Raw genomic sequence first — 27,400 nt, 5'->3', positions numbered from 1 at the left:
CTCTTTAGATCTAGACCAACACTTGCCACATCATTATCTACTAACAAAATTAGCAATACATATGCATAAAACAGCACTGCCAGCAACATACAGCAATACCAATGGCCAAAACAGTGCTAACATTTTGATGCTTTAACAAAACAAATTTTAAGAAAACATTTCCTCACCTATTATCAGATGGCAGAAGAGAAAGCAAAGCCAAAGCCGAAAGTTTTCTTCTTTCAGGCTGGGTAATATTGTCCATGCGATCAACCCACATTTCAATCATATTTCCCAAAAGCTGGTCCATCTGAAAAAAGACCAGGAGGCATCTCAAATATTTGAAATGCTATTTACTTGTGGATAAGTACTGTTAAAGGCTAAAACCTCATAAGGAATGGCTAAAGTTCAATTCCAGCAAACCAGAGAATTGGAATATAAGAATTTGGGGCAAGCCTTGAGCTGGAAAAAAATAATTTGAGCAAAACCAGAAAACGACTCTAATTAATCTTGAGAGCCAATTAACTCTGAGAGCCAAAGAGACTTATTCAACTCATCTAGGCTAAGGGTCCAGTTGTTTGGTCAAATACTAGTCTAGATGTTGCCATGAAAGTATTTTGCAGATAAGATTAACATTTACAATGAGCTGACTTTAAGTAAAGGAGATTACCCTAGATAATGTGGGTTAGGCTTCATTCAATCAGTTGAAAGCCTCAAGAGCAAAAACTAAGGTTTCCTAGAAAGAAGAAACCCTGCCTCAAAACTGTAACATAGAAATCCTGCCTGAGTTTTCATTTGCAGCCTGCCCTACAAAATTAGAAATTGCTAGTCCCTGCAATCATATGAGCCAATTCCTTAAAACCCACCCCCCTTCTTGTGTATGTGCGCCTCTACATGTGTATATTCTCTCAATCTCTCTCTCTCTCTTTCCATATACACAGAACTGGTTCTATTTTTCTGAAAACCTCTAACTGATACAGTAAGAATCTATAAAGTAAAACAGGACCAAGTGTACTCATCATGTAGACTGAAAGTGGGTCCCAGGGTTTGCTTATAAACACCTGTACACTTCTTGCACCTTTTAAAGAATGCATTTAATATCAAAATCTGTATTTCATGGATTTTAGTAATATAAGATCAACCTTGAATTCCCATACTTTCCTACTTTTGTGCTTCTACATTTGTTTCCAAAAAATGTTTCAACACATTTTTTTTCCAACACATTCTGAAAAATAATAAACAGTCAAGGAAACACTTATTAGTTTAAGGCAATTATTTATACTTGAGTTCCCCAAACTGTGTGCATCCCAAGATGCCACAGTAAACTCACAAAATATTTAAAATTATTCAGAGAAACCTAACGACATCCGTCAGATATTGCAAAAACTACTAGTTCAAGATAGTTCCTAGTTTTAACATTACACTCCTTTTGATGACTTCATATCTTTGCAAAGTACTACCAAAAAATCAAGGTAGAACAGAAGATGAAAGTGGAGGTATCCAACATGATTCTAAGGTTTAAGAACTTGGGTGTTGCCCAATAGGCATACACATTCCATTAATCAGTAATTGTGTTTATTTAAGAATGAAACAAAGATATTATTCTTTAGATTTTTGTGTATAATTTTCAATAGATACTAAGTTATTAGGACGTGAATACAAATTAATTTGTTTGGATCTAACTACTTAATAAAAGGAACAGTTAGCTATTTATATTTCTTTTAGCCTAGAGGCATTGTGAAAATATTACTAACATATTAAGGGCACAACGAAGCAATACAGTCCAGTAACTGCTGATTTATACCATGTGTCTTCAATTTGTACTTAATTTGGAAACAAATGGCTCAGATATTTTATAGACTTACTGCAATTAATATCTAGTAAGCAAGATTTAAAAAATAAAGCATAACCATACAAAAGCAAATATCCAGTTATTAAAATGTAATATATACAACTAAAGCTATAGTAATATATGTGGTTGAAATGAAGATGCAATCAGCAAAGACAAGTATCTCTATGGTCTAATTTTATTTACTTATAACTTACATTTATTTCCTCTATTATAAAAATATTTAACAACAGCACATAACAAAACATAGAAACAAGACAACTGTAACATATGTTGATGACCATTTATAGCGAATCATAAAGCAAAAAAAGAATTCTGCAGTATTTCAGAGAACTAATTTCTAAAATCAAGGTATTTCTTAAGCAGCATAATAAAAAGATGATGAGATTTCTCTTTGATAATGTATGCTAAAATCTACCCTGGTGGATCATGCTGAAGATACCACGATTAAATAAGTATCTACTATAGAAAGACAGAATTTTATTTCTGACTGGTTCCATCATTTTTACAACTTTAAAGAATATGAGTTATAAATGTTGTCTATAAGAATTAAGTAATTTTATATAATTATATTCCCTGTAGGAACAGAATAATATGTTTATGCAAATGGCGATCTTTTTTTATTTCTCTCTCCAAATGTTATCTTCTTAGTCTAACCTTCATACCAGTTGCTATTCAAGCAATAAAATGTCACTTTTACATAAAATTTCATGAAACATCATTCATTGTGTGGAAACAAAAAAGTACCTTCAATCTCTCTAGTATTAGGAAGATGTGTGCTGTTTCAAGTCAAACACTTAGGACTGATTAAAAAAAAAGTCTTATAATCAAAGTAGCAGGTCCTGAGGAAAGTCATCTTCTTACCTCGTAGAACTGAAGTTAACAAAATGTTTCACTCCTCCCCCCAAATTTATAAAGTCTAAATTAAGGGATATTGCCAGAAAGAGTAAGATGACAATGTTTCTAGAAAACAAGGAAATACTTAAGGAATAGTTGAGTTCAGTCTTAGTTTTATAGAAAGATAAACAGATAATATTACTCCAATTACGCAGCTGCACACACCTTATTGCATCTTTATAAAAAAGTTATTTACCCTAGAAGCATACGACATTGTGAAAACAATTTTAGCTTTGAACATATGCATTTGCTGGCTCCCTCTGAAATCCCACTAAAATGAGAGTAAAGAAATATAAAAAGCAAACAAATAACCCCCCAGGGTCTATAAAAGAGGAGAAACTACATGGGTAAAGATGGCTACAAGTTTTTGGAAGATGGCAGGTGAATGAAAGAGTGGTAAGTGACTTGGCCGAACAGAAAAGCCTGGAACCAAACTGCCTGCCAGAGGAATAATAATCTAATGCAAACAGACTTGGTTTTCAGAACCTTGCAATCATCAGGCCACAAAGAAGACAGAGGTGAGGCACAGAGCTCAAAACAGGAAAACTAGCTGGGAATCTGTATAAAGAACACTTAGAACCTTCTAGATTGCTTTCCCCACTCCTAAAGGAGTCCAAAGATACAGTATCTGCAAAAATAAAATCCAAGAAGCTCCAACTCAAGGCATCAAGAACAGGGGGAAGGCAAGGTGAGAAACAAATTAAACAGATGACTTAAATAAAAATCAGGACGCTGAATGGCGAAACACCCTCATCCCAAAAGCCTGTTTTCCCATCCTGAATTCCACAACACTTGTTTAAACCAAGATAGATGCTATCCCTCAGAAGAAAGAGGAAGCCTAAAGAGAAAAAGGGCCTACAAATACTGTCATTTTCTAGCAAATTTCCCTACAGCAAAAGTACCATTCTTCAATACCCTAAGGCTCTAAATTCTAAATTACGTTATCAGTCTAAAAAGTTTTCTTCATTCAATATAAAAAGACTCTGAAAGACTCTGACTAGCAAATGCTTAGAGGTGGAACTGTTCTAATGGTGACTTCTGCAATGAACCCAACTTCTTTCCTAAAGATATTAAATCACTCTTAATTAACTTGGTTTTCTCTACTATCTGACAACTGTTTTCAAGTGTTTAGAAGAGACAAACCTTTCTGCAAAATCCTTGCTTGCTTCAAAGCTATCTGGATTTACTGGAACTCATTTTCCTAGTCCTATTTGATTCTGATGTTCTTTAAAACTGTGCTCACAGTCAAAAGTAGCCATTTGAACTACAATAATATTTCATTCTCTTTCATTTCCGTAGTCTCTAGACTCAAACATGATGGCTTGACAATTTTTGGTCAAATTCTTCGTGAAAAACATTTCTTCTTCACATTGAAAAGTGAAAAAAGAAGTGTTCCATGAAAAGCCAGTGCTCTAAATACAGTGAGAGAAATAAGTCTGAACCTATAACATCTCTCTTCAATCCTTCATATTGTCAAAGGGTTGAAATAGTAACAGCACCAGCCACAGGTCATTATTTCTGTATATTTTGATGTTTAACACAATGGAGGTGGTGGCCTACTCTCGTGTATTTTTTTAAATGTAAACCTAAGACATTTGCGATAATAGAGAAACATAGGACATTTCAGAAAATTTTCCACATGACTTTTATTTATTTATTTTTTAATTTAATTTTGATTTTATATTGGAGTATAGTTGATTGATCACATGATGACTCTTAAATGCACGGCACCTAAAGAACTATCCATAAGTTAGTCTGCCCTGGATTAGCAAAGCATATTATTTTGGGTAGAAAGATGGTGTTAAGCACAGGATAGCACACAGGCAAATTTCCTTTAAGGTCTAATAACAAGTAAAGCTATATTTTCAGATCTTCTCCATTCATGCAAATACATACTATGCTAGGTGACTCATTTCCAGATTCAAATAATGCTGCTACTAACAATCACTTGAAGTAAAATGTAAATATTTAAAAATGTAAATATTTAAAAATCAGAAAGTAACTATAAATTTAAAATTTTTAATATAATCTTTCTTATTTTTTATACAAATTGATATTTTAACACTGTCTAACAAGCTATGTAGCACAAATCATTATCAAACCATTTTAATAATTTCTGCCTTTCCACCACATGAGGACTCAGTGAAAGGTCAGCAGGTTACAATTCAGGAAATGGCAGAATCCAACCATGCTGGCACCCTGATCTTGGACTTCTGAGCCTCCAGAACTTTCATCACCAACTGAGGTATGTACCCCTATATACAGATGAAGCCATGAAAAGAAAAATATGGTACATCTCCCCAACTCTACCATCTCCTAGCTTTGTGACCGTGGAGTTCACAGTCAAATGGAGAAGACAAACAAGTAAGCAATTCTGTAATTCAATCTGCAAGACCATTCAGCTGACCTGTAGAAGAGGGACTGGAGGAAGTCCAATATTAGAGGTTATGGTAATATTCCAGTCACGAGAAAAGCACTTGGGCTATGGCAGCAGCAATGGAGGTGAAAAGAAGATGGATTTAACATGGCTTACAAAAATACAGGGGATGAAGGAATAAGTTAAATGATACCAGGACAGGGCTCAAAGTTCTTTGAGATAACTGGCCCAGGCCCTTAAATAAACTAAGGCGACAGGAAAAAAGGATGGAGGTGAGAGAGCTGTTCTACAATAAAAGATGAGAAAACTTTTGAATAAATGAGAGAGAAATACAGATTAAGCATAATGGACACACAAAAGAAGAAATGTCAGAGGACACTGAGTGCTCAAAGAAGACAGAAGACCTTGACGTAAAGATACTGGGACTGGATTGTAAGGAAAAGGTCAGAGTTGGCCTCCCTTAAAGGAGTGACTGTGGCTGCAGATAAGCAGAGTCAGTGACTAAGTCTTAGAAAATGCTTATGGTTTACTAGGAAGTGAAACCCATGAGACCAAGAAGGAAATCAATGGGAAATTAACTTACAGTGTCCTGGAACCTAAAGAAGGGAAGAATTTCAAGGAATGTGTGAATGAGTGTGTCACCTAAAACCAAAACAGGAAGTTACTGTGCCCTCCAATGAGGTTTATGTTATACAAATATAAAACACGTATATAGTTACACACATATACACATAAATAAATACATATGTATACACATATATGTTTGCATGTTATAGGTCAATCTACCTTGATTCATCTAAAAGACTTGTCTTTTTCTGGACTTTCCTGGTGGTCCAGTAGTAAAGAATCTGCCTTCCAATGCAGGGGACTCGGGTTCGATCCCTGGTCAGGGAACTAAGATCCCACATGCCATGAGGCAACTAAGTCCACGCGCCACAACAACTGAGCTTGCGTGCCACAACTACTGAGCTTGCACACCTCAACGAGAGCCTGCGTGCTGCAACTATAGAGCCCACGCGCCACAACTAGAGAAAGAAAACCCACATGCCACAACTAGAGAGAAGCCCGCGCCACAATGAAAGATCCTGCAAGCGGCCTCAAGGAAGACCCCGCGTGCCGCAACTAACACCCAACACAGCCAAAAAAAATAAATAAAATAAATAAATAAATAAATAAAAGACTTGTCTTTTTTGCATTAAATTTCCTTGGTACATTTGTCAAAAATAAACCGACCATTAATGTGTGCACCTATTTTCCAACTCACTTCTGTTTCATTGACCTAAATGTTTATTTTCATGCTATCCCACTTTCTTGGTTAGTATATATAAGTTTATAATAGGTCTTGAAATCAGATAGTATTATATATTCTTCAACTTTGTTCTTGTTTAAAGTAGGTTTGGCTATTCTAGGTCCATTACATTTCTATATAAATTTTAGAATTAGCCTGCCAATTTCTACCAAAAAAAAAAAATTTTTTTAGGGAAAATTTTTATCTTAGCAATAACGAATCATCTAATCCATGAGCATACATATACATTTACTGAGATGTTTTTTAATGTTCTCAGCAATGTTTAGTAGTTTTTACTGTACCTGTCTTACACACATTTTGTTAACTGTATCCTAAATATTTCTAGGTTTGAATGTTATTGTAAATCGTGTTTTGAGAATTTCAGTTTCCAGTTGTTCACTGGTAGTGAAGAGAAATAAAATTGTTTTTTACATATTGACCAAGTAACCCATGACCTTAGTAAATTTAGCAGTAGTTTTACTGGAGACTGTAATATACAATCATGTTGTTTGCAAAGTGAGTCAGTTTTACTTATTCCTTTCCTATCTGTATGCTTTTATTTGTCTTCTTATTGCCTTGTTGCACTGGTAGGGCTCCCAGTATCATAATGAATGGAAGTATTGATATATCAAATCTGTTAGAATTCTGCTCATTCTACTGCAAATATTTTGGATATTAAAGCTGAGAGATCTGTGATAGATACGTTAAATCACTTTTTTGTAATTGACCATATAAAAGAAAAAATTATGAAAGTGAAAGATATTATGAAAATTAAGAAATGTGAACTATCATTCAACCAAAACGAAGTATTAATTATAAGAAAAATTGTGTAATTATGTGACCGCCCCCCTTTTTGATGACAGATGAAAAATATATTGAATCTTTAGGTTCTTTCATTTACTGTATCCTAAACTTGGCTAATGATAGTTGTAAAGCTCAGCTCACTGAAAATGAAATAAAATTAAACCAATTAATATGACTTTTGGATAAACAAATATGACTTTTGGATGAAGTCTAAATATCTCTAAATATCCCAAACAGCATTTAGAAGAGCTAGAAAAGCGCTGAATAGAACTGCATTTAGTTTAATATAAGATGAGAGGTGATTCATGACTAGAAACATTAAGACAAATTACTACTTTTTGAGACTACAGGTTGGCTAGTGACTAATACTTAGGGAGGAGATTGTTGAAAATATTTGATGTCATTTTTTTATGTAAAATCTTGACTCAAACTAGAGTATTATTCAGCTAGTGTGAGCAGCATCAAATAAAGAATCATATTTACAATTTTTAAATATCAGCAAATGATTTAGAAATTACTGTTTCATGTGCATGTGTATAAAATAAATTGATATCTTTTTCCTATGTTTTCTTCTGGAAGCTTTTATAGTTTTAGTTTTTTTGATCAATGATTCATTCTGAGTTAATTTTTTTGTGTCAAGTACTTCTTTGAAGAAATGATCTGGTGATGTGCCCAAAACTATTTGTGGAAATGTTGACACATGTTTAGGATTTGACTACATCAAAGAGTAGTTTTGAACATCTCAGCTTTATTGCAAGAAAACTATCAACATTTGCTTAATAGCATTAGTACATATGAGGGAGAAATGAAAAGAAAAAGTAAAACTGCAGGGTTAATATTCTTCCAATTTCATAATTCAATTCCTGATTTGCAGGTATATTATTTATGTTTCTCTGATGCTTAATCAGTATGATAGTAAACATGAAATTTATTAAGAAAAGCTTTCTGATTTGTTTGATTTACATCCCTCATTGCATATGATTAAATTTAGTGACTTAGAACCAAATATGTGGAAAATGTTTTTTTAGTTTTGACTGAAACTATATACAACTTCTCCCTAGAGAGACACTGGCAATGAGGTTTTCAGTTAAATATTTCTTACTGAAATATTTTTCTTAAACACCATATTTATTATTTCAAATATTGTTTCACCTAGCTATATGAGTTCAATAAACATCATTAAATATCTTCAAAGTCATGAATTTCTCATTTTAAGTAATCTATATAAATATTTCAAAAAGCCGTTTTCTCATTTCAGTAAATACATGTTAGCTAGCAGGTGAAAAACAAATTTAGAATATAATGATAGTCCCATAAATATTAATTTTTTGAAATTTCTATTAAATATTTCATGTCTCTTAAGATACTGTATTAAAACTGCATAGTTGACAGAATTTTTTAAATGCTGATGGTACTTTTCCAAATGTTTTTGTTCACTCTGACAGTGGAAAAACTTTATTATCTCAATCACTTTATTATCTAACATAAATTCATGATGTTTCCTTAATTTTTTTCCTCACTGACTGCTGCAAAAATTCTTTACTTTGCCAGAAACATTAATAGAACATGACTGACATTCTGATGAAATGTATTTAGAACCTTCAACTTCTAATGATACAATTCTTAAGCACCTTTGCATCCAAAGTTTATATCATTAAGCAATAACAAATCACTATATTTTGCTGAAATAATAAAAATATTTTTCATTCCAGAAATAAAGATTACTTTTACTTGGCACCGAGTCCTAAAGTTTCAAGAGGTTCCAGATCGTTCTAAATTCTTTAACATATCAGAAGATGTTCTACACTGCAATTTATTGTTAACATAATTTCTTCATTGTACTCCTGCACATTCAAAAGATTTATTTACAAAACAGAAATGATAGGGACTTCCCTGGTGGTCCAGTGGTTAAGACTTCGCCTTCCAATGCAGGGGGTGTGGGTTCATCCCTGGTCGGGAAGTTAAGATCCCACATGCCTCGCAGCCAAAAAACCAAAACATAAAACAGAGGCAGTATTTTAACAAATTCAATAAAGACTTTAAAAATGGTCCACATCAAAAGAAAAAAAATGATAAACTGCTTCACAGTAAAATTTGTACTATTAATTATTTACAGCATTTATCAAGGTTATTATTATACTATTTTCTAGTTAGCAGGGACTTATTACAATATTTTTAAAATTTCAATTTTAAAAATCAAAGAGGAGGGAACACATCCTAACTCATTCTATGAGGCCAGCATTATCCTGATAATAAAGCCCAACAAAGATAATACAAAAAAGAAAAGCTACAGATCAGTGTCTCTTACGAACACTAATACAAAAATCTTCAACAAAGTACTAGTAAACAGAATTCAGCAACATATTAAAAAGATGATACACCATAACCAAATGAGATTTATTCCAGGAATGGAAGGATGATTCAACATATGAAAATCAATCAAGATAACACCCCACATTAACAGAATAAAGGATAAAAAACCCATGATCACCTTGATAGATATAGAAAAAGCATGTAACAAAATTCAATACCCTTTCATGATAAAAACAGTGAATAAATTAGGAATAGGGAGAAAATATCTCAACATAATAAATGCCATATATGAAAACCCATGATGAACATCAGACTGAATGACAAAAGACTGAGAAGATCTCATCCTTTAATACCAGGAACAAAACAAGGATGTCAAATTTCACCACTTCTATTTAACACAGTACTGGAAGTTCTAGTCAGAACAATTAGGCAAGCAAAAGAAATAAAATGCATCAAAACTGGTAAGGAAGAAACAAAATTATGTTTCCAGATCATATGTTCTTTTATGTAGAAAATCCCAAAGATTCCTCCAAAAAAACTGTTAGAAAATATGAACTCAGCAAAGCAGCAGAATACAAAGTCAACAAAAATCAGTTGCATTTCTATACATGAGCAATGAACAATCTAAAAAAGAAATTACAAAAACAATTCTATTTTACTATCATCAAAAAGAATAAAATGCTTAGGAATTAATTTAACCAAGGAGGTGAAAGACTTGTATAATGAAAAATATAAAACACTCCTTATTAAGACATAAATAAATGGAAATACATCCCATGTTCATGGACTGCAAGACTTAATATTAAGATGTCAATACTACTCAAAGCAATCTACAGTTTCAATGCAAGCTCTGTCGAAATCCCAATGACACTTTTTGCAGAAATAGAAAAACCCATCCTAAAATTCATATAGAATCTCAAGGGACCCTGAATAGACAAAACCATCCCCCAAAATATGAAAAAAAGCCAGAGCATTGACACTTTTGGATTTCAACATGCCTTACAAAGCTTTAGTAATCAAAATTATGTGATAATCATACAAAGATAGACATATAGACATGGAACAGAATATGGAGCCCAGAAATAAACCCTTGCATATATGGTCAAATGACTTTTGACAAGAGTGCCAAGATCATTCAATGGGGAAAGGACACTCTTTTCAACAAATGGCACTGTAAAAACTGAATAACCACATGCAAAAGAATGAAGCTGGACCCTCATCTCATACCATATACAAAATTCAACTTAAAATGGGTCAGAGATAAATAACAAGGACACACTGTATAGCACAGGGCATTATAGCCATTATCTTATAATAACATTTAGTGGAGTATAATCTGTAAAAATATAATGAATCACTATGCTATACACCTGAAACTAATATAATATTGTACACCAACTATACTTCAATTGGAAAAAAAAAGGGGAGGTCAAAGAACTAAAGGTAAGACCTAAACTATAAAACTCGTAAACAAAAAAAAGTACAAAAGCTTCACTACACTGAATTTGGCAGTGATTTCTTGGATATGGCACCAAAGGCATAAGCAATAAAAGGAAAAAACTAAGATATATTGAACTTCTTGAAAATTAAAAAATTTTGTGCATCAAAAGATACTATCAACATAGTAAAACGGCAACCCACAAAACTGGTGAAAATATTTATAAATCATATATCTGATAAGAGATTAACATACAGAATACATAATTAACCCTAAAACTCAACAACAGAAAAACGGATTCAAAAATGGGCAAAAGGGCTTCCCTGGTGGCGCAGTGGTTGAGAGTCCACCTGCTGATGCGGGGGACACGGCTTCGTGTCCCGCTCCGGGAGGATCCCACATGCCGCGGAGCGGCTGGGCCCATGAGCCATGGCCGCTGAACCTGCGCGTCCGGAGCCTGTGCTCCGCAAAGGGAGAGGCCACAACAGTGAGAGGCCTGTGTACCGCAAAAAAAAAAAAAAAAAGGGCAAAAGACTTAGACATTTCTCCAAATAAGATACACAAATGGCTAACGAACACATGAAAACATGCTCAACACCACTAATCATTAGGGAAATGCAAATCAAAATTACAATACGACTTCATACCCATTAAAGTGGACACTATCAAAAACAAAAACAAGTGTTGGAAAGGATATGGAGAAACTGGAACCCTTGTGCACTGTGGATGGGAATTTAAAATGGTGGAGCTATGTGGAAAATAGTATGGTGGTTCCTTAAAAACTTAAAAATAGAATTACAACATGACCCAGCAATTCCACTTCTGGATATATACCCAAAAGAACTGAAAGCAGGTCACAAATAGATATCTGAGTACCCATGTTCATAGCAGCTTTATTCACTGTAGCTAAAATGTGGAAGCAACTCAAGTGTACACTGACTGATGAATGGATAAGTAGAGTGTGATAAATATATACCATGGAATATTATTCAGCCTTAAAAAGGAAGGAAATTCTGACATATCCTACAACATGATGAACTTTCAGGATATTATGCTAAGTGATATGTTAGTCACAAAAAGACAAATACAGTATGATTCCACTTATATGAGGTACCTTAGAGTAGTCAAAATCACAGACATAGAAAGTAAAATGGTGTTTCCAGCAGCTACAGGGAGAGGGTAATGGGGAGTTATTCTTTAATGGATATAGAGGTTCAAGTTTTACAAGTCTGAAAGAGTTATGGAGAAGCATGGTGGTGATGATTGTACACTGTGAATATGTTTAATACCACTGACCTGCACACTTAAAAATAGATAAGATAGTAAATTTTATGCTATGTGTATTTTATCACAAGAAAAAAAATTGGACAAAAAAATTTAACAGAGTAGACAGCTTTTCTTTCTCTTCCCACAGCACGATGGACAAAACTCTAACATAGTATTTATAATAATATTACAAAATTGCCTGTGTAAGTACTCTCTCCCTTAAAAGAATACTATCGGCTTGTCAAACCAGGTGTCTTCAGTGTCTAGTGGAGAAGTGCCTATTGCAGGATGTATAGGAGGCAGTAGAATGTGGTCGCTGAGATATCAGCTCTGAAGTGAGGTTGCTGGGATCTGCATATCAATTCCATCATTTGCTAGCTTTGCAAACTTGACCAAGTCACTAAATCTCTCCAAGCCTCAGATTTCTCAGGTGTAAGATGGAAATAAAAATATTATTATCCATTGGGTTGTTGTGAAGAATTAAAATAATACATAAAATTTATATTGTTAAATATATTGTTATTATTAAAACCACTCAACAGATTTTGCTGAACTCAAGTGAATAAACTCTTTAAACTTTTAACATTATTCCATCACAGTTAAATTTAATGAAGCTAATGAAAAATCTGTCCTGCCTATTCATCAAAATAAAGTCTAGATTCTCTAATTACATTAGTCTAATTCTGGAAAAACTATATACATTCTACAGTTCACACTTCCTTACTCTGATTTTCATTAAAAGTGGAAATGGTAATACCTATTTCAGCCACAAACCAAAAGCTTTCACAAACTGCCCCTCCATTCTAGAGATCAGTCAAGTACATTCCACCTTCTACATTTTATAAATCTTAACAGATTAATGACTTAAGACATAAAAACCATATTTTAATATAATGTATGTAGTCTCAAGTAACCAACTCACTTAATAACCTATTCCACACTTACTCAGGTAGTTGGTTTCAGTTACAGTATATTTTTAATAAGCTTCTGCTGAAAAAGTCATTTCCCACAATAATGATGACAGAAACTCATTGCATGGCATTAAGAACAAGTTCATTAAGGAAATGAAACAAAGGTAGTACATGATTATATGTAAAGTATTCCTGTTTCATTTTATGTATGAGTTAACAAAAACGGCAACCATAACAAATCAAAATTCTATCCTATGGCTAAGCAGAATAAAATTGCCTCTTTTTGAGAGAGAACAAAATTTAAGTTTCAACTGCCATTCACAGGTTTCTTTCTCCTTCTCCCAAATTATAGTATCAATACAACTTACTAAAGATTTAAAATAACAAAAATATTTATTTCAAAATCATCTGTTTGTTGAAAGTAATTCTATGAATGACTCAACTATGTACTATTTCATTTCGTATTCTTGAACATAATAAAATTTGATTCAGGGAAATAAATAAAGTTTAAATACTACAAGACTTTTATAGACTCATTATTTCACAAAATTATTTCCAATCTTTATTTGAATAAAGACCTCCTTCAATTTAAGTAAATTGATTCTTACCTCCTGATTAAATTTATGTGCCATCTCATTAAGTAGTGAGGAAAAGAAACTAGTGTTTTGTAGCAGGACTCGACCCATAACGCCGAGATACGTTGACATCACTACAGGATACCTCTGTACAATTAAAATACAGCATATGTAAAACTGTGTTATGGTACAAATATAAACAATCATTGACAAAAAGTAACAATCAACAGGGATATGAAATAACAATATTCTTCTTTACACTGCTTCTTCAGAATGAACACCAATATTGCCTGAGTTCTAACTAAATATATGTCATACAAGGTAATATATATGTATTATGTACATAGTTATATGGATTACATATGTGAAGAAGAAATAATTTTTCAATGAATAAGGAAAATAATTAAAATAGAACCCTAGAATCCAATGCTAACTTCAGAAGCTTAAGAAAAATCTTACCTCCCCTTCTATTATACCTCTGAAAACACAGGGTAGAATTGGTTGAAACATTTGCGGGCTTAATACTGGGTTCACTTTAAGGGCATTTTCCACAACCTAAAAACCAAAATGACACATTGGTAATGCTTAATAATGCAAGTCACTGCTTTATGCAAAACACAGGTAAAGAAAACAACGTATTAAATGTCACATATATATAAGTACATGAAGTATTCAATATTCTAGACACACTTTTATAAGATAATCCATTAAAAATTACAATTCGATTTTAAGTATGTAATATTTAGACAGTTATACATCTTACATAGAATTATAATTAATCCCATTTTGATAACAGATATGTTGTTAATGTACTTCTTATCTTTGCATTTTAAATAAATAACCCTTATAAAATGTTAATGTCTATTTAATGTTTTATAATGTTTATTGTCTTATTGAGGCAATAAAAGGCACTTCAAAAGTATTTTAATAGTGAAAAGAGAAATCAGTAACAACTACACTCACTATCCAAAAATAAGTCTACATTTAAATTTATCCATAAATTGGATGGAAAAGGGCATGTTGCATATATACTGCATATTTACTAAATGAGAAATAATCTTATTTTATTTATAATACAATCATACAGATTATTAACCATGCACATTGTTACAGATGAAAATTTGAAACATAAATTACTTTTATCTGAGTGAGATGGGCTCCCTCTATAACAAAGACAGGCAGCATGAAATTCAAACTGGGGTGGGATTTGTTTGTTTGTTTGTTCCAGGGTTGGGGGGGAGGGGTGGAGTGAGGAAGGCAGTGGTCAGAAAGCAGCAGTGAGGTCCAAGAACAAATGTCTATACTTCTAGCCCCACTGCTTGCGGGGTAAGAATGAAAGCAGACACCATTTGAGAGGGTTGTGGGCAAGTACCAGTCTCAAGGCAGAGCCAGGTTTCCCTTAAAACGTCCAGCAATGTTTTTCAAGACTGACTATTGGCATTCGGAGTGGGACAAGTGTTTACTGCACAGGACTATTCCACCTATCGAGGGGTTTTTAGCATCTCTGATCTCTGTTCATTATGTGCCAATGGCATGCTCCCAACACAGCAACAAATACACCTCGTGCATTTCAAAACATTCTCAAGGTAAGCAAACAGTACAACGAATGACAACATCCTCTAATTTTGTGCAAGAAGTAAAAGGAATGTGCAAAGAAAAGTCTAAAAATACAATAACTTTTACTGTGGGCCGAACACCATGCTATCTAATAAGAAATACAGGATAAAAGATACCACAGTTCCTGATTAAAAGCAACAGGAGATGATGAGACTCAGAACATGATTAAATCTGACCTCAGTAAGGTTTACTTTGTCAAAAAATTAGATTTGGAATAGAGGGGGAAGGTGTAGATAAGCTACCCAGAGGCAGATGTCACCGGACATTTTATCTATGAATGGAAAGCAAGGCCATCTGCTGATTGTTAGACACACTATAACTTCATTCCCTCCTAAAACCCCACTAAACTTATATAAAAAGATTTTAAAGGGAGGGTGAATAATTTTTAAAGGACAAAAGGAATGAGAGATGAATACTGGAAGGTACAAAGAAATTCAAGAGGTAAATGACTTATCAGATGAGAGAAAGCTGAAATCTAAGGTTACAATAGAGAAAGCTGAGAGCAACTCGATGCACATCAGATGTATCTTCTCCCTACCTCTCCCCACCAAAAACCACAGAAATTAGCAGAGCCATACATCTTTGGAAAGGAGGGTAAAGGAAAAGCTAAAAATAAGACAGGTTGGAAGTCTACTTAGGAAACAAATTGCCAGATATTCCCTAATCTGCATATTTGGGCAACTGACCTTCCCCCACTCCAGGAGAAGACAGTATATTTTCTTTAAAGGGTCTAAAAGAGAGACTTTCCAGACTAAAAGGGCCCAGGAGTGCCTGGTACTATTAATTAAAAAAACCCTAAATCAAGGTACATCACTGTAAAATTTCAGAACACTAGGAAAAAGAAAAAGAAGCTACAAGCTTGGGGAGGGGGAGCAAGGTGGGGGAGTTAGCATGGCTCTGAAAGAGACTTCTTCAAGAAAATTAAAGTAATAAAATCCTTATGGGTCAATGTGTCTGAACATATTGAACAGAGGCAAGTGGCAGAGAACTCAGTGCACTTAAAAAATTACACTAAAAAAATTATTAACTCCAAAGATTACAGAAGTTTGTACAGAAAAGGAAAAGTAATCACATATTTAAGATTATGACTTTTAAAATGTAAATTCACTGAAACGTACCATTCAATACAATCCAGCTGTCATTATGCACTTTCTTTATATATAAAGGTACAGTATGTAAAGGATTCACTTATTTCAGAACTAAAATGGAGTCTTTGTATTCAAAAAGTTAGGAACCATAGAAACAATGAGATCCTTTCTGAAAAATTATGCAGGAAAATGCCACTATCAGACTTGGAAGCAAGGACTGTGGATCAGAATCAAGAGAAAATCAGAAAGCAGAGCTGATCAGATATAAAAAACCAATTGAACAGCTGACCAGAGGTGAAGAAGTCTGGGATTACTCCTAGTTTTCACGTTTGGTCAATGGGTACAATCGTGATGCCGTTAATAGTGAGGCTTCACTTTAGACATGGTGAACTTGAGAAACCTGTGGGAAAATCTGTATAGAATGGTCTTATTTCCACACACATAACACTCTATACAGTCCAATTTCTAGGGAAGGTATTGCAGTTGTGACCTAAAAGTCAGAGCTCAAATTATGACTATTTCCATAATGAAGAAGGTTCTTTCATAATGATCAGAATCCTACCAAACATTTTGATCAGCAGCGCTGCTTTCACTTCTAAACAAGATTTTGAAAAATGCATCTAACGATTTCAGTGGTAATACACAATTCTGTATATTTTAAGTGAAATGCACGTATAGCCAGATGGCCAAACATGTCCAAGAAGGAAATAACACCAAAGACAACTAAAGCAATAACAGGTAGTTTATTAAAAGGTAATTTACAGATACTGAGAGAATTTAAATCATAAGTTACTCTTCTTGGGGAGAATCATTATGTTCTCAGGGATTTTAACATGTTTGATATGTTTTAATCCACTTAGTTTAGTTTTGTTTTGATGCTCAAACTGTCCCATTATTAGGCAGTGGGAGCTCCTTCAAGTTGACTCTTGCATCCTTTTGAGAAAATCCCACCTTCTCTTCCTTCCGGCACAAGGAGAGGTCCCCAGTTTATGTTGTGTCTCTCTTGCCCGAGCTCTGGAGTCAACCAGCAGGACACAGTATTTACAGACCATAATCTAGGTTCTAAGGTGCTCATTGCCACTGGATTGACACTGCTTCTAGGTCTTTGCTTACACAGATTTAGGAAATTTATTTTTCTCTTCCTGAGAAGTATATACCAATAATTCACCAAATTCAATTTAAGACTATAGCACTTTATATAACTTCTTTAATAGTTCCATCCTTCTTCCCTTATATTGAAAAATCCCAGATTCTAATAACCTTAGCTTATTTGCTTCTAACTGCTGTGTACAAAAATGCCCACATATGTACATATGGGTTTCAAAATAATAATACCGATATTACTGATAACAATAACAATACTGAAAGCAATTTATAATTTCCTTATGTTTCTTTTTGTTCTAACGTTATATCCCACCAGGGAGGTACATGTAAAATACTATTACTTGAAATATTCTCAGATGACTTATGGCACCAACATAATAATAGTTAGATTCAAATGTTTCCTTTTTTTTATGTTTAGAACTGCTTTTACTTTATTATTTTAAATCATGTGAAACATCTCTATGGCTTCAAACCCTAAAGTACAAAACATACATCCTGAAAGATCTAGCTTGCATTCTCTGTCCCTCTTTCCCCTACATAACTACTTTTCTTAATTTGGTTTATTTTTCCATTGCTATCTATGCTGCACTCTTTAAATACAAGAAAACTCTAAACACTGTTCCTTGCTTAACTCTAAAACTGTATACAGAGGTCATCTTCATTCCTTTCTAAGGCTGCACAGTACTCCTCTGTGTGGCTAAATAAGGTGCAGTACCGCCTATCATCCAATCACCTATTACTAATTATTTTTATCAGCATTTTGCTATTACAAATAGAACTTCTTAACTTTACTTTCAATCCACCCCCTTTCTGAATACCCCTGAAATAGTTTAGAAACAGACTATGTTTTTATAATATAATCCCTGTGAAAAATGTAGGCTTTTAGTTTGTGCCTTACACTCAAACAATTTTTTTGATTTAGGCTGACATTGCATACAAAGTGGTTAAGACCACAGATGCTTAAGTCAGAATGCCTATGTTTATAACATGGCTCCAATACTTACTAGTTGTGTGACCTTGGACAAGGTATTTATCTTTTTGTGATTTAATTTCTCATCTGTAAAAATGGGGAAAAGAACAGTACCACTGTCACAGGTTTATGTGAGGATTAAATGAACTCTATGCTATGTGCTTAGAAATGTGTATCATAGAGTAAATGCTAGTATTAGCTATAATTATTACAGAATAAATTATACCTTAAAAATATGCGTGCCATCTTAAATAAGGCTTATCACAGTGAATAAAACCAACATGGCTCACTACTGCTTAATAAGACCATGATAAAAGAGATAATTTCTAAACTCAAGTTGGTATGTATACATATGTATAAATTTCAAATTTAAAAAAAATGTTAAATTTGAGTATTTTTAGAATATAATTGTATTCATCTAGATAACTTGTTCCGAATCACAGAATACATTAAAGCCTATTTTTGCTCTGAAGGCAGGCATACTTGTCTCTCTATCCAATTTTCATAACATTGTAATTTTCTGCTTCAAAACAAAGAAGTTGCTTCCAGATACTGTCAGAAATTAGTATAACAGTGACACTTAGTCAAAAATATATTAAAAATGTGCATACTATATTAAGAAACAGTATCTGAGAGGTATTAAAAAATGGGAAAAAAATGAGCCAATATTAAAAACTATTATAACTTTATTGGAACTCTGAGAATAGGAAAATGCCAAAAATGTTGAGAGTTCTCTCAGCTTTCAAGTACAAGCATAAAAGAACCATTATCCTAAAATATTCTTTTATATAAAAAAAAAACACAAATAATTTTTTCATGATAATTAGTATATTTCTAGTATTTAACATCCATTTAATAAACAATAAAATTCAGTTTCTGGGATTTCAAATCAAATACAGAGGTTTAGCTACAGCAATGTTATATAAAAATACAGTCTTAAACATATGTTATATAATTCAAGTATTTATATCCTATTTATGACCCCCTGGCTAGCATACTTAGAAAGAAACTGGTTTAATGTGTAACGCATGTTAAACGTTACAAATATTTCAATGTATATTTGGATGGTAACTGATTTGTGCTGAATCATTCAATCAAAAAATATTAGGCACAACTGGGGGACAAATAATAACATTACCTTCTCTCAGTTCAAGGAAAAAGGAGAAACAAATAGATTTCCTTCTAGTAAAACTGTAAGGGTAGTGCTGTACATTATATAAATTTGGAATTTTTCATAATAAAATTTTTTAAAAGAGCATGTTATTTTGAAAAGAAAGAAAGAATTTAAAACAATTATTTTTAAAAAGCCAGCTGAGATAACATGGTTCTAGAAAAAGAGTAAAATTCTATCGCTGTGCAAATCATCTACTTAAGTTATAAAAAATTTAACTAATGTACTATTTTAAATAAACATTTATTTACAAAAGATGGTCAAAGGAAGAGTTCCCTGGTGGCCTGTTTTCCCCCAAAGGGAGATTAAATAATTAGATAACTATATAATTAGATTAAAATAGCCAACACTTGTATTAGCTGATTACATGTTAGGCAATGTTACAAGTGCTTTATACATATAAGGTCATATAATCCTCACCACAACCTAAGGAAGTACGTAACATTTTTATTCTCATTTTACAGATGGAAAGTGAGGAGCAGAGATTAACTGGTTCACCTCACACAGCTGTGAAGTAGCAGGGCTAATATTCTAACCCTAGCAGTTTTGCTTAAGTCACCTGCTAAGTTACACTGGTCTAATTATTTTGTAAGAATATAATTTAAAACAAATAGTAAAAGAAAATAAATATTCTCCTTATGATATATCCTAAAAACTTGCCTCATTTTTCAAATAAATTTCACAATCCCATTCCATATGACTCAGAAAAAGTTGTCTTTCAATAATTACTAATAATATTGCAGAAAAGCAGGAGGAAAAAAACACTTTCAATTCAAATTTTTTCTGGTAGGTGTTTATAAACATAAGAAACAACCTTTTTTCATCACTTAGAATTTATAAATTATAATTTGTCACAGGGATTTCAGATAATATATAGTTACAGATTATTAAAAATAATATAGTACAACATCTTATATAATAAATAAGAGAATTTAAGTCCAAAATGTACTCAAGAATGTATAAGTAACAGAGCTGGGTGTACAAAACCAAGGCACAGGTCAAGGAGAGAACAACATTCCAAATGCGGTTATTATTTACTAAACTTAGGATCATGGAAAAGCTTACAGTCTAGTAAAGGAGAAGAAGATAAAACACACACATATTGAAAAATCTACAAAGGCAACATCAAAATGACACGACAATTTTCTCTCAAATTTCTATCATCCCACATTGCCAATCAGTTATTCCTCAAACAGAATTAAGTCCAAAGTATCAATTCCTTATATCCCTACTTTCAGAGAAGAAATTATCACCAAGGCAAAAGATGAAGCTGAGATTCTGTAAGACAGATGGAAGTTCCTCAACATAATTATATACTGCCACTATATCAGTTTGGTAAGGGCATAAATGCAATAAAAATTCACAAAAACAGTTTAGCAAACAACATGTCTAATGTTACTTGCTTGTAAGCTTTGGAGCTAGAACACTTTGAAATCAGTACAGGTGAGGATTGATAGACACATGGCGGTAGACTAGGACTCCAGTATCTGGGGTCTTGACAAGCCACACACACAGATTCCTGTTATTACTCCTTCAGAGCCCACAAGCTTCTCAGTAACAAGGGCATACATTCCCATCCTTTACCCCCTACTCTAAAAAAGAAACTGAAGAACCTATGAAATTAAAACCAGAGAGTTCTGCTGTATTTTCACTCTATATTTACCCACTTCTTAGTTTATAACAATATTTTGGATTTAAGTTTCCATTGTGATTTCAAATATAAAACAGCAAATCAGAGAGTGTGAAAAATGTAATATGTTTGATAAACAATCTTTCTGGGAAAAATCAGAATTTACCAAAGTACTTTTTATTTCAACTCTTGTTAAAAGCCTTTACTTTACAAGATTTCTCTTACAAAGTCTAAGACGACATTCTAATATAACTGAAACATTCTTAAATTTTAACCTAAACATCTGTAAGACAGAGTTCATTTAAAAATGAATACTGAGATGAATACTACTCAGTCCCCTCTCCCTCCTCAATAAGTGCAGACGTACTAATCATCCTGTAATGCCCCTCTGCCTCATAGTGACAGGCATCAGGCAGCTCTGACAATCTTGTCTTTTTATCTGGAAACACCAAGGTCATATGCCAGTTTCTTACTCTCTTCACCTAACATTATATCTACAGCTTCAATCACTACCAGTCTGGCCAGCTCTCTTAAAAAACAAACTCTTGCCCCTTCTACATACGCTCTAGACTTAAAATACCAATCTCCTGTATCATTCTGGCGCCATCTTCCTTTCTATTGGGTCACTTTTACCTACAAAATCTACTCAGATCAGATTTTCCTCACTGCCTCTCCACACACAAAAGCTATCTTTTTATTTTTTAACAGTAAATTCTTGTTATGGATTGACTTGTGCCCTGCCCCCTGCAAAAGATATGCTGAAGTCCTAATGCCAAGTACCTGTGAATGTGACCTTATGTGGAAATAGAGTCTTTGTAGATATAATTAAGTTAAGATGAAGTTATTATGGTAGGCACTTAATCCATTATGACTGGTGCCCTTATAAGAAGAAAAGACAAAGATACAAGGAGAATGTCATGTGACAATCGAGGCAGAGACTGGAGTGACGCATGTATAAGCCAAGGAAGCCAGAAATTGCTGGCCACCACCAGAAGCTAAGAGAAAGGCATGGAACAGATTCTCCCCTAGAGTCTTCAGAGAGAGTATGGCCCTGCCAACATCTTGATTTCAGACCTGTAGTTTCCAGAACTCTGTGAGAGAGATAATCACTATAAATATTATAAATTAGTTCCTGTTGTTTTAAGCCACCCAGGTTGTGATACTTTGTTATGGTAGCCCTAGGAACAAATATAGTTCTTAATAATATAATCATTTTCTCATCACTTTCTAATTTAACACTTCAGTAATCTGGCATATGAACCCCTCCAATTTATAGACACTAAAGGTTTTAAATAACACCATTATCCCCACCTTCAACAAACAATTCTCACAGTATTCTCTCTGTTCTTATTTCTGTTCACTTCTCTGCAGTACTTAACACTGTATTAATCTAATTCACCCCACTAGGATTGCCAGAATTAGCAAATAGAAGTACTATGTTTTATCTGGTAACCCTAACCCTACCAAACATTTAAGACCCAGGTCCCATCTCAACCCTTTCTCCCTGAAAAATGTTCTCTGCAAAATGCTGGGTTAGATGACCACATCTATACTCCCAGAGTAACATAAAGCCAATGGACAGCAATGGCTCACACTAGAAAGTGCTCATGAAAATCACCTAGGGAACTTTTTAAAAAGAAATACCAACATCTTATGTCCTACCCAAATTTTCAAAAAGTTCACCAGGTAATCTGAGATACCTCTAATCCAAAACAACATAACACACTAAATATGGGCTGATTGCTTACATGCCTCCTTCCCCCAAAAGAATGAATTACTCAAGAGCAGAAACTGGTTTTTCTATCATGTATGCCTACCAGAACGCACTGAATACCAGTAACAGGGGTTGGCAAACAATGCCCTTGGGCCAAATCCGAACAACTATATGATTGTGTAAATAAAGCATTTTTGGATACAGCCACAGTCATTAACTTACATACCATCTATGCCTGCTTTCAATCCACAACAAAACATATAAATAGTTGAGACAAAGACTGTAGGGCCCACAAAACCTAAAACATTTACTAGTTGGTCCTTTACAGAAAAAGTTTGCTGACCCCTGACCTATATGGTGAATGACTGGATAATCAACAATGATAGTAAATGCAACCAATTTGAAAATCAAATTAACATGCATATTAACACAGATATCTGGAGCTTTAGAGGTGCATACATGTGTATAATGTCCAAAGAACAGCACATAAAATAGTGTAATGCTTGAATAAGTGCCAACTGATGATTACTCTTATTGGCTATTATGAAAGACTTTACTGCCTGCACAAACTTATACCCACTTAGCCCCCCAAAATGTACTACGGGTTGTTGCTATGATTATTGTGGTTAACACATTTCTTACAATGAAACTCTTTGGGCAAACACTTTTTCATTTCACTGGGAGGAAATCAAATTGTTTTTAGGATCTAAAGCAATGCCATAGTTTTCACACAAAAAAATGCTACTTGGTTAAGCTATAGTAACACTTCACCTAACCAGCTCTCATATCTGACTTAAAACATAGCTAAGAAATTAGAAACAAAAAAGAGATGCTTTTAACAAAGTACACCTCATAATATCCATACAAAATATGTGTGTGACATACATGTGAAGATATATTTATATATACATTTATATTTAAATATATACATTTGATACTCCTTTATCTTTAATATATAGATATATAAACATACAACTCAGAGACTGTTGGTTCTTAATTATACATAATTATATACAATATATAAAGATAATATATAGTGATTCTATAAAGATATAGTGCATAAAGATTAACTCAGAGCCCATGGGTTCTTTTTTTGTTTGTAAGTTTTTTTTTTAATTCAGGTATAATTGACATATAACACTATATTAGTTTCAGGTATACAATATAATGATTCAACATTGGTTCTTAGTTATACACAGTCCATAAAAACTTGGTACTCTAACTTCTAGAGCCGATCCAAATTAAAAGTACCAAATTATAGTGGGAATATTGTGTCCCAAAAGCAGGCTAACAAACTGGACAGGTGAGAAGTATCAGATGTCACCAGGCTTTGGATCATTTATAAAAGTTTTTAAAGCCTTGCTACACAAAGTGAAGTCTCAGGATGAGGGGGAGCTTTGAGTGGGGTCCCATCAGCAGAAAGTTAGTTAGAAATGTGGAATCTGCATTTTAACAACATCCTCAGGTGATCTATATGCACAATCAAATTTGACACCCCTGGTCCAGAGGTATTAGACCAATTTAATACAGCTGAAAGAAAATATTCTGTCTAGAATTACTCTTCCCCTTCTTGCCCATCATCTAAACCCAAATGAAGGTCTAATTTCACAAAATACAGATGGAAAATGTACAACAATATTCATTAGAAAGATGACAGTACCTTTAGCACTTGAACTTGGCCTTCTGTAGTAATTTCGTTTAGCAGTTCACAAAAGGACTGACATAGACCTACTGCGTATGTCTGAAATTCAATGAAAAGTCAAAATATACATATGAATATATCTGCAATATCAAAAAAGGTATAAAATTAAATTGGGGACTCATAATCTATTTGAGAATTAGATACTAAAGCTCTAAGCATATAAAATTTCAATTAGAACTCTTTAGGAAAAGTTTAAGAAATAAAAATACAGTTTATTGCTATTCTAATTTTTGTAGAAATATAAGGATATATTTACATGTAGAGCATTTTTTTTATGTTAAATAATATAATTCATGAGACTACATCACATCTGCCCCACAGTAGGCAATGCTTATGACGTTTTTTCCCCCCTTAAAGTAATAAATCAATCTATTAAATTTTGAAAAGGTTTCAAAATAAGATTCCTGATTTCAAATAAGAAACAATCAAAATAATAACTATACAAATTTTTACAATGCAAAAACTACAACATACCTGTAAAAATTCTGTTGATGATAAAAAGATATAACCATTGATGATCTTAAAGCAGGTTCTGAGACTTTCTGAACTTAGTTCTGCCAAAATAATAATTGTTTTAAAAAGAAAAAATTAATTCATTGTTCAAAATCAGTTTAAATGAAGTGACTTATTTAAAGCTAAGTTACATGCCCTTCTTTACAAATCTTTTCTGAATGCTATTCAGATGGCTAGTATATAAATATCTATCTAAAAACTGGCATTAACCTGTAACTTAATGCTTTCCCATATACCTCCCATTAGTTAAAATAACTTAGAAAATACGAAGCTCCCTTTTCTTTCCTTTCAGAAAATAACTACATGATCCAACCTTGCATTTGAAACTAAATTTCTAGTACCAGCATGGCAAACGACATGCAACTGAATCATTTTATCATCATATTTTGGTATCTGCTTAAATGGGTTCACTCAATAAGCATTTACTGAGTGTCTATTGTGCTGGCACTCAACATGCTACCCTACTTACGAAAAGAGTCCCTGTTATATTCCGAAAATTATACTGTGTTTAGATATTCTCAATTCTTGGGCTTTGTTCTTCAAATCCACTCCTCTATGAAAAACCTACACATAAAAAATCTTCTTTAAAATGTTATTACCAGAATAGTATAGGAAAAGGATATTGTTTTTAATTATTCTTTTTCAAGTGCAAAGCAGAAAACTTGTTAAAAACTGAAAATGATCAAATGTTTATGCAGTGTTATTTTACATGTCTTGTCACATACAATAATGATACAATAGAACACAGATTACAGATGTATATTAATTATACAGATCAAAACATGACCCCAAAATATCATCTATATCTAAAATCTTTCATTCTGTATTGCTACTATTTTAGAAATCGTATTCACTTGCAATAGGACAGATTAAAAAATGTTTCCTGGCAAAAGTGTAGGCCCTGGGTTCTTACCTAACTCATATCCTAGCAAAGTGACAAGATATTCTATTCAGGTGAGAATTACCCATACACTTTCACAAGAAAATAACAATCCCACTCAAAGCTCAAAATGTGTTTTAAAGGCATTATTTTCTATACTTTAGGAATTTAACATATTAGTTTAAAATGAGAATGTAGAGGGGACAGAAACTAACCAACTTGTTACCATGCTAACAGAAGACATAAAAAGAAATAATAAAGGCTGTCACCTAAATATTTTTCACAACAGAAGTAAGACAAAATCTCAGGATAAAGGGGTAGGCCATTACATTGGATAAAGTTATTCTTATGAACAATTCACATGTCCTTTTCTCCTCAAGGAGCAAGTGCAGTCAACTCTAAACTTGTGCACAGTTTAACAGACCAACAATAGCAGACTGTTTGGCAACCACCGTTTTGGCAACCACCGTGATAAATAAGGCAGAGGGTCTACATTTAAGTGAGAACTTAGAATGGCTACATTCCAGGTATGTCAGCGAATATAATTTCTCAATCACTGCCATCTAAAATTTTATCAAGATCTATGATGAAGGAGACAATATTTAAGAAAGATTTATTTTAAAAACCATAGTACCAGGACTTCCCTGGTGGCTCAGTGGTTAAGAATCCGCCTGCCAATGCAGGGGACACGGGGTTGAGCCCTGGTCTGGGAAGATCTCACATGCCACGGAGCAACGAAGCCTATGCACCACAACTACTGAGCCTGCGCTCTAGAGCCTACGAGCCACAACTATTGAAGCCTGTGCGCCTAGAGCCCGTGCTCTGCACCAAAAGAAGCCACCGCAATGAGAAGCCCACGCACCGCAACGAAGAGTAGCCCCTGCTCACCGCAACTAGAGAAAGCCTGCGTGCAGCAGTGAAGACCCAATGCAGCCAAAAATAAATAAATAAATTTATTTAAAAAAAAAACCTAAAAATAAAAACCATAGTACCCATCTCTTCTTACAGATATTTTAAAAGCTATTTCTAGATTAATTTATATAAGCAAATAAGCAATTAGGTCACTTCATACTGTTTTCCATGCCTCCATCATGCAAAGGACTTTTACTAAATTTCCTAAGGCATGCTATCATCAGCAAATATTAAATATCAATAGTAAAAAAAAGTCCTAAAAGTAATAAATTTATCTATTTTAAAGTATATTGAACATTGTTCATTATATCCATGAGTTCCTAGTAAGACTCTGATAAAAAATTATTTTCTGGTCCTAGTATCAGGAAGAGCTGCCCATACAACAGATCTGTATTTATTTTC

General features: G+C 33.4%; 1 protein-coding gene across 1 annotated transcript in view; it reads right to left on the bottom strand.

Moving 5' to 3' along the window:
* The window catches only part of IPO11 (importin 11), a 214,859-nt gene that overhangs the window by 72,041 nt on the left and 115,418 nt on the right, over positions 1-27,400 (bottom strand). The window contains exons 23-27 of the mRNA XM_082651230.1: positions 25,168-25,247; positions 24,652-24,732; positions 14,157-14,252; positions 13,731-13,844; positions 168-289 (exon numbers count right to left, since the gene is read on the bottom strand). Of these exons, the coding sequence (XP_082507356.1) occupies positions 168-289; positions 13,731-13,844; positions 14,157-14,252; positions 24,652-24,732; positions 25,168-25,247 (493 nt within the window). The remainder of the gene's footprint in view (positions 1-167; positions 290-13,730; positions 13,845-14,156; positions 14,253-24,651; positions 24,733-25,167; positions 25,248-27,400) is intronic.

Source organism: Grampus griseus, assembly GCF_964374135.1.
Source record: "Grampus griseus genome assembly, chromosome: 3".
In the NCBI taxonomy this organism is placed as follows: domain Eukaryota; kingdom Metazoa; phylum Chordata; class Mammalia; order Artiodactyla; family Delphinidae; genus Grampus; species Grampus griseus.
This window is presented reverse-complemented; position numbering and strand designations above follow the sequence as displayed.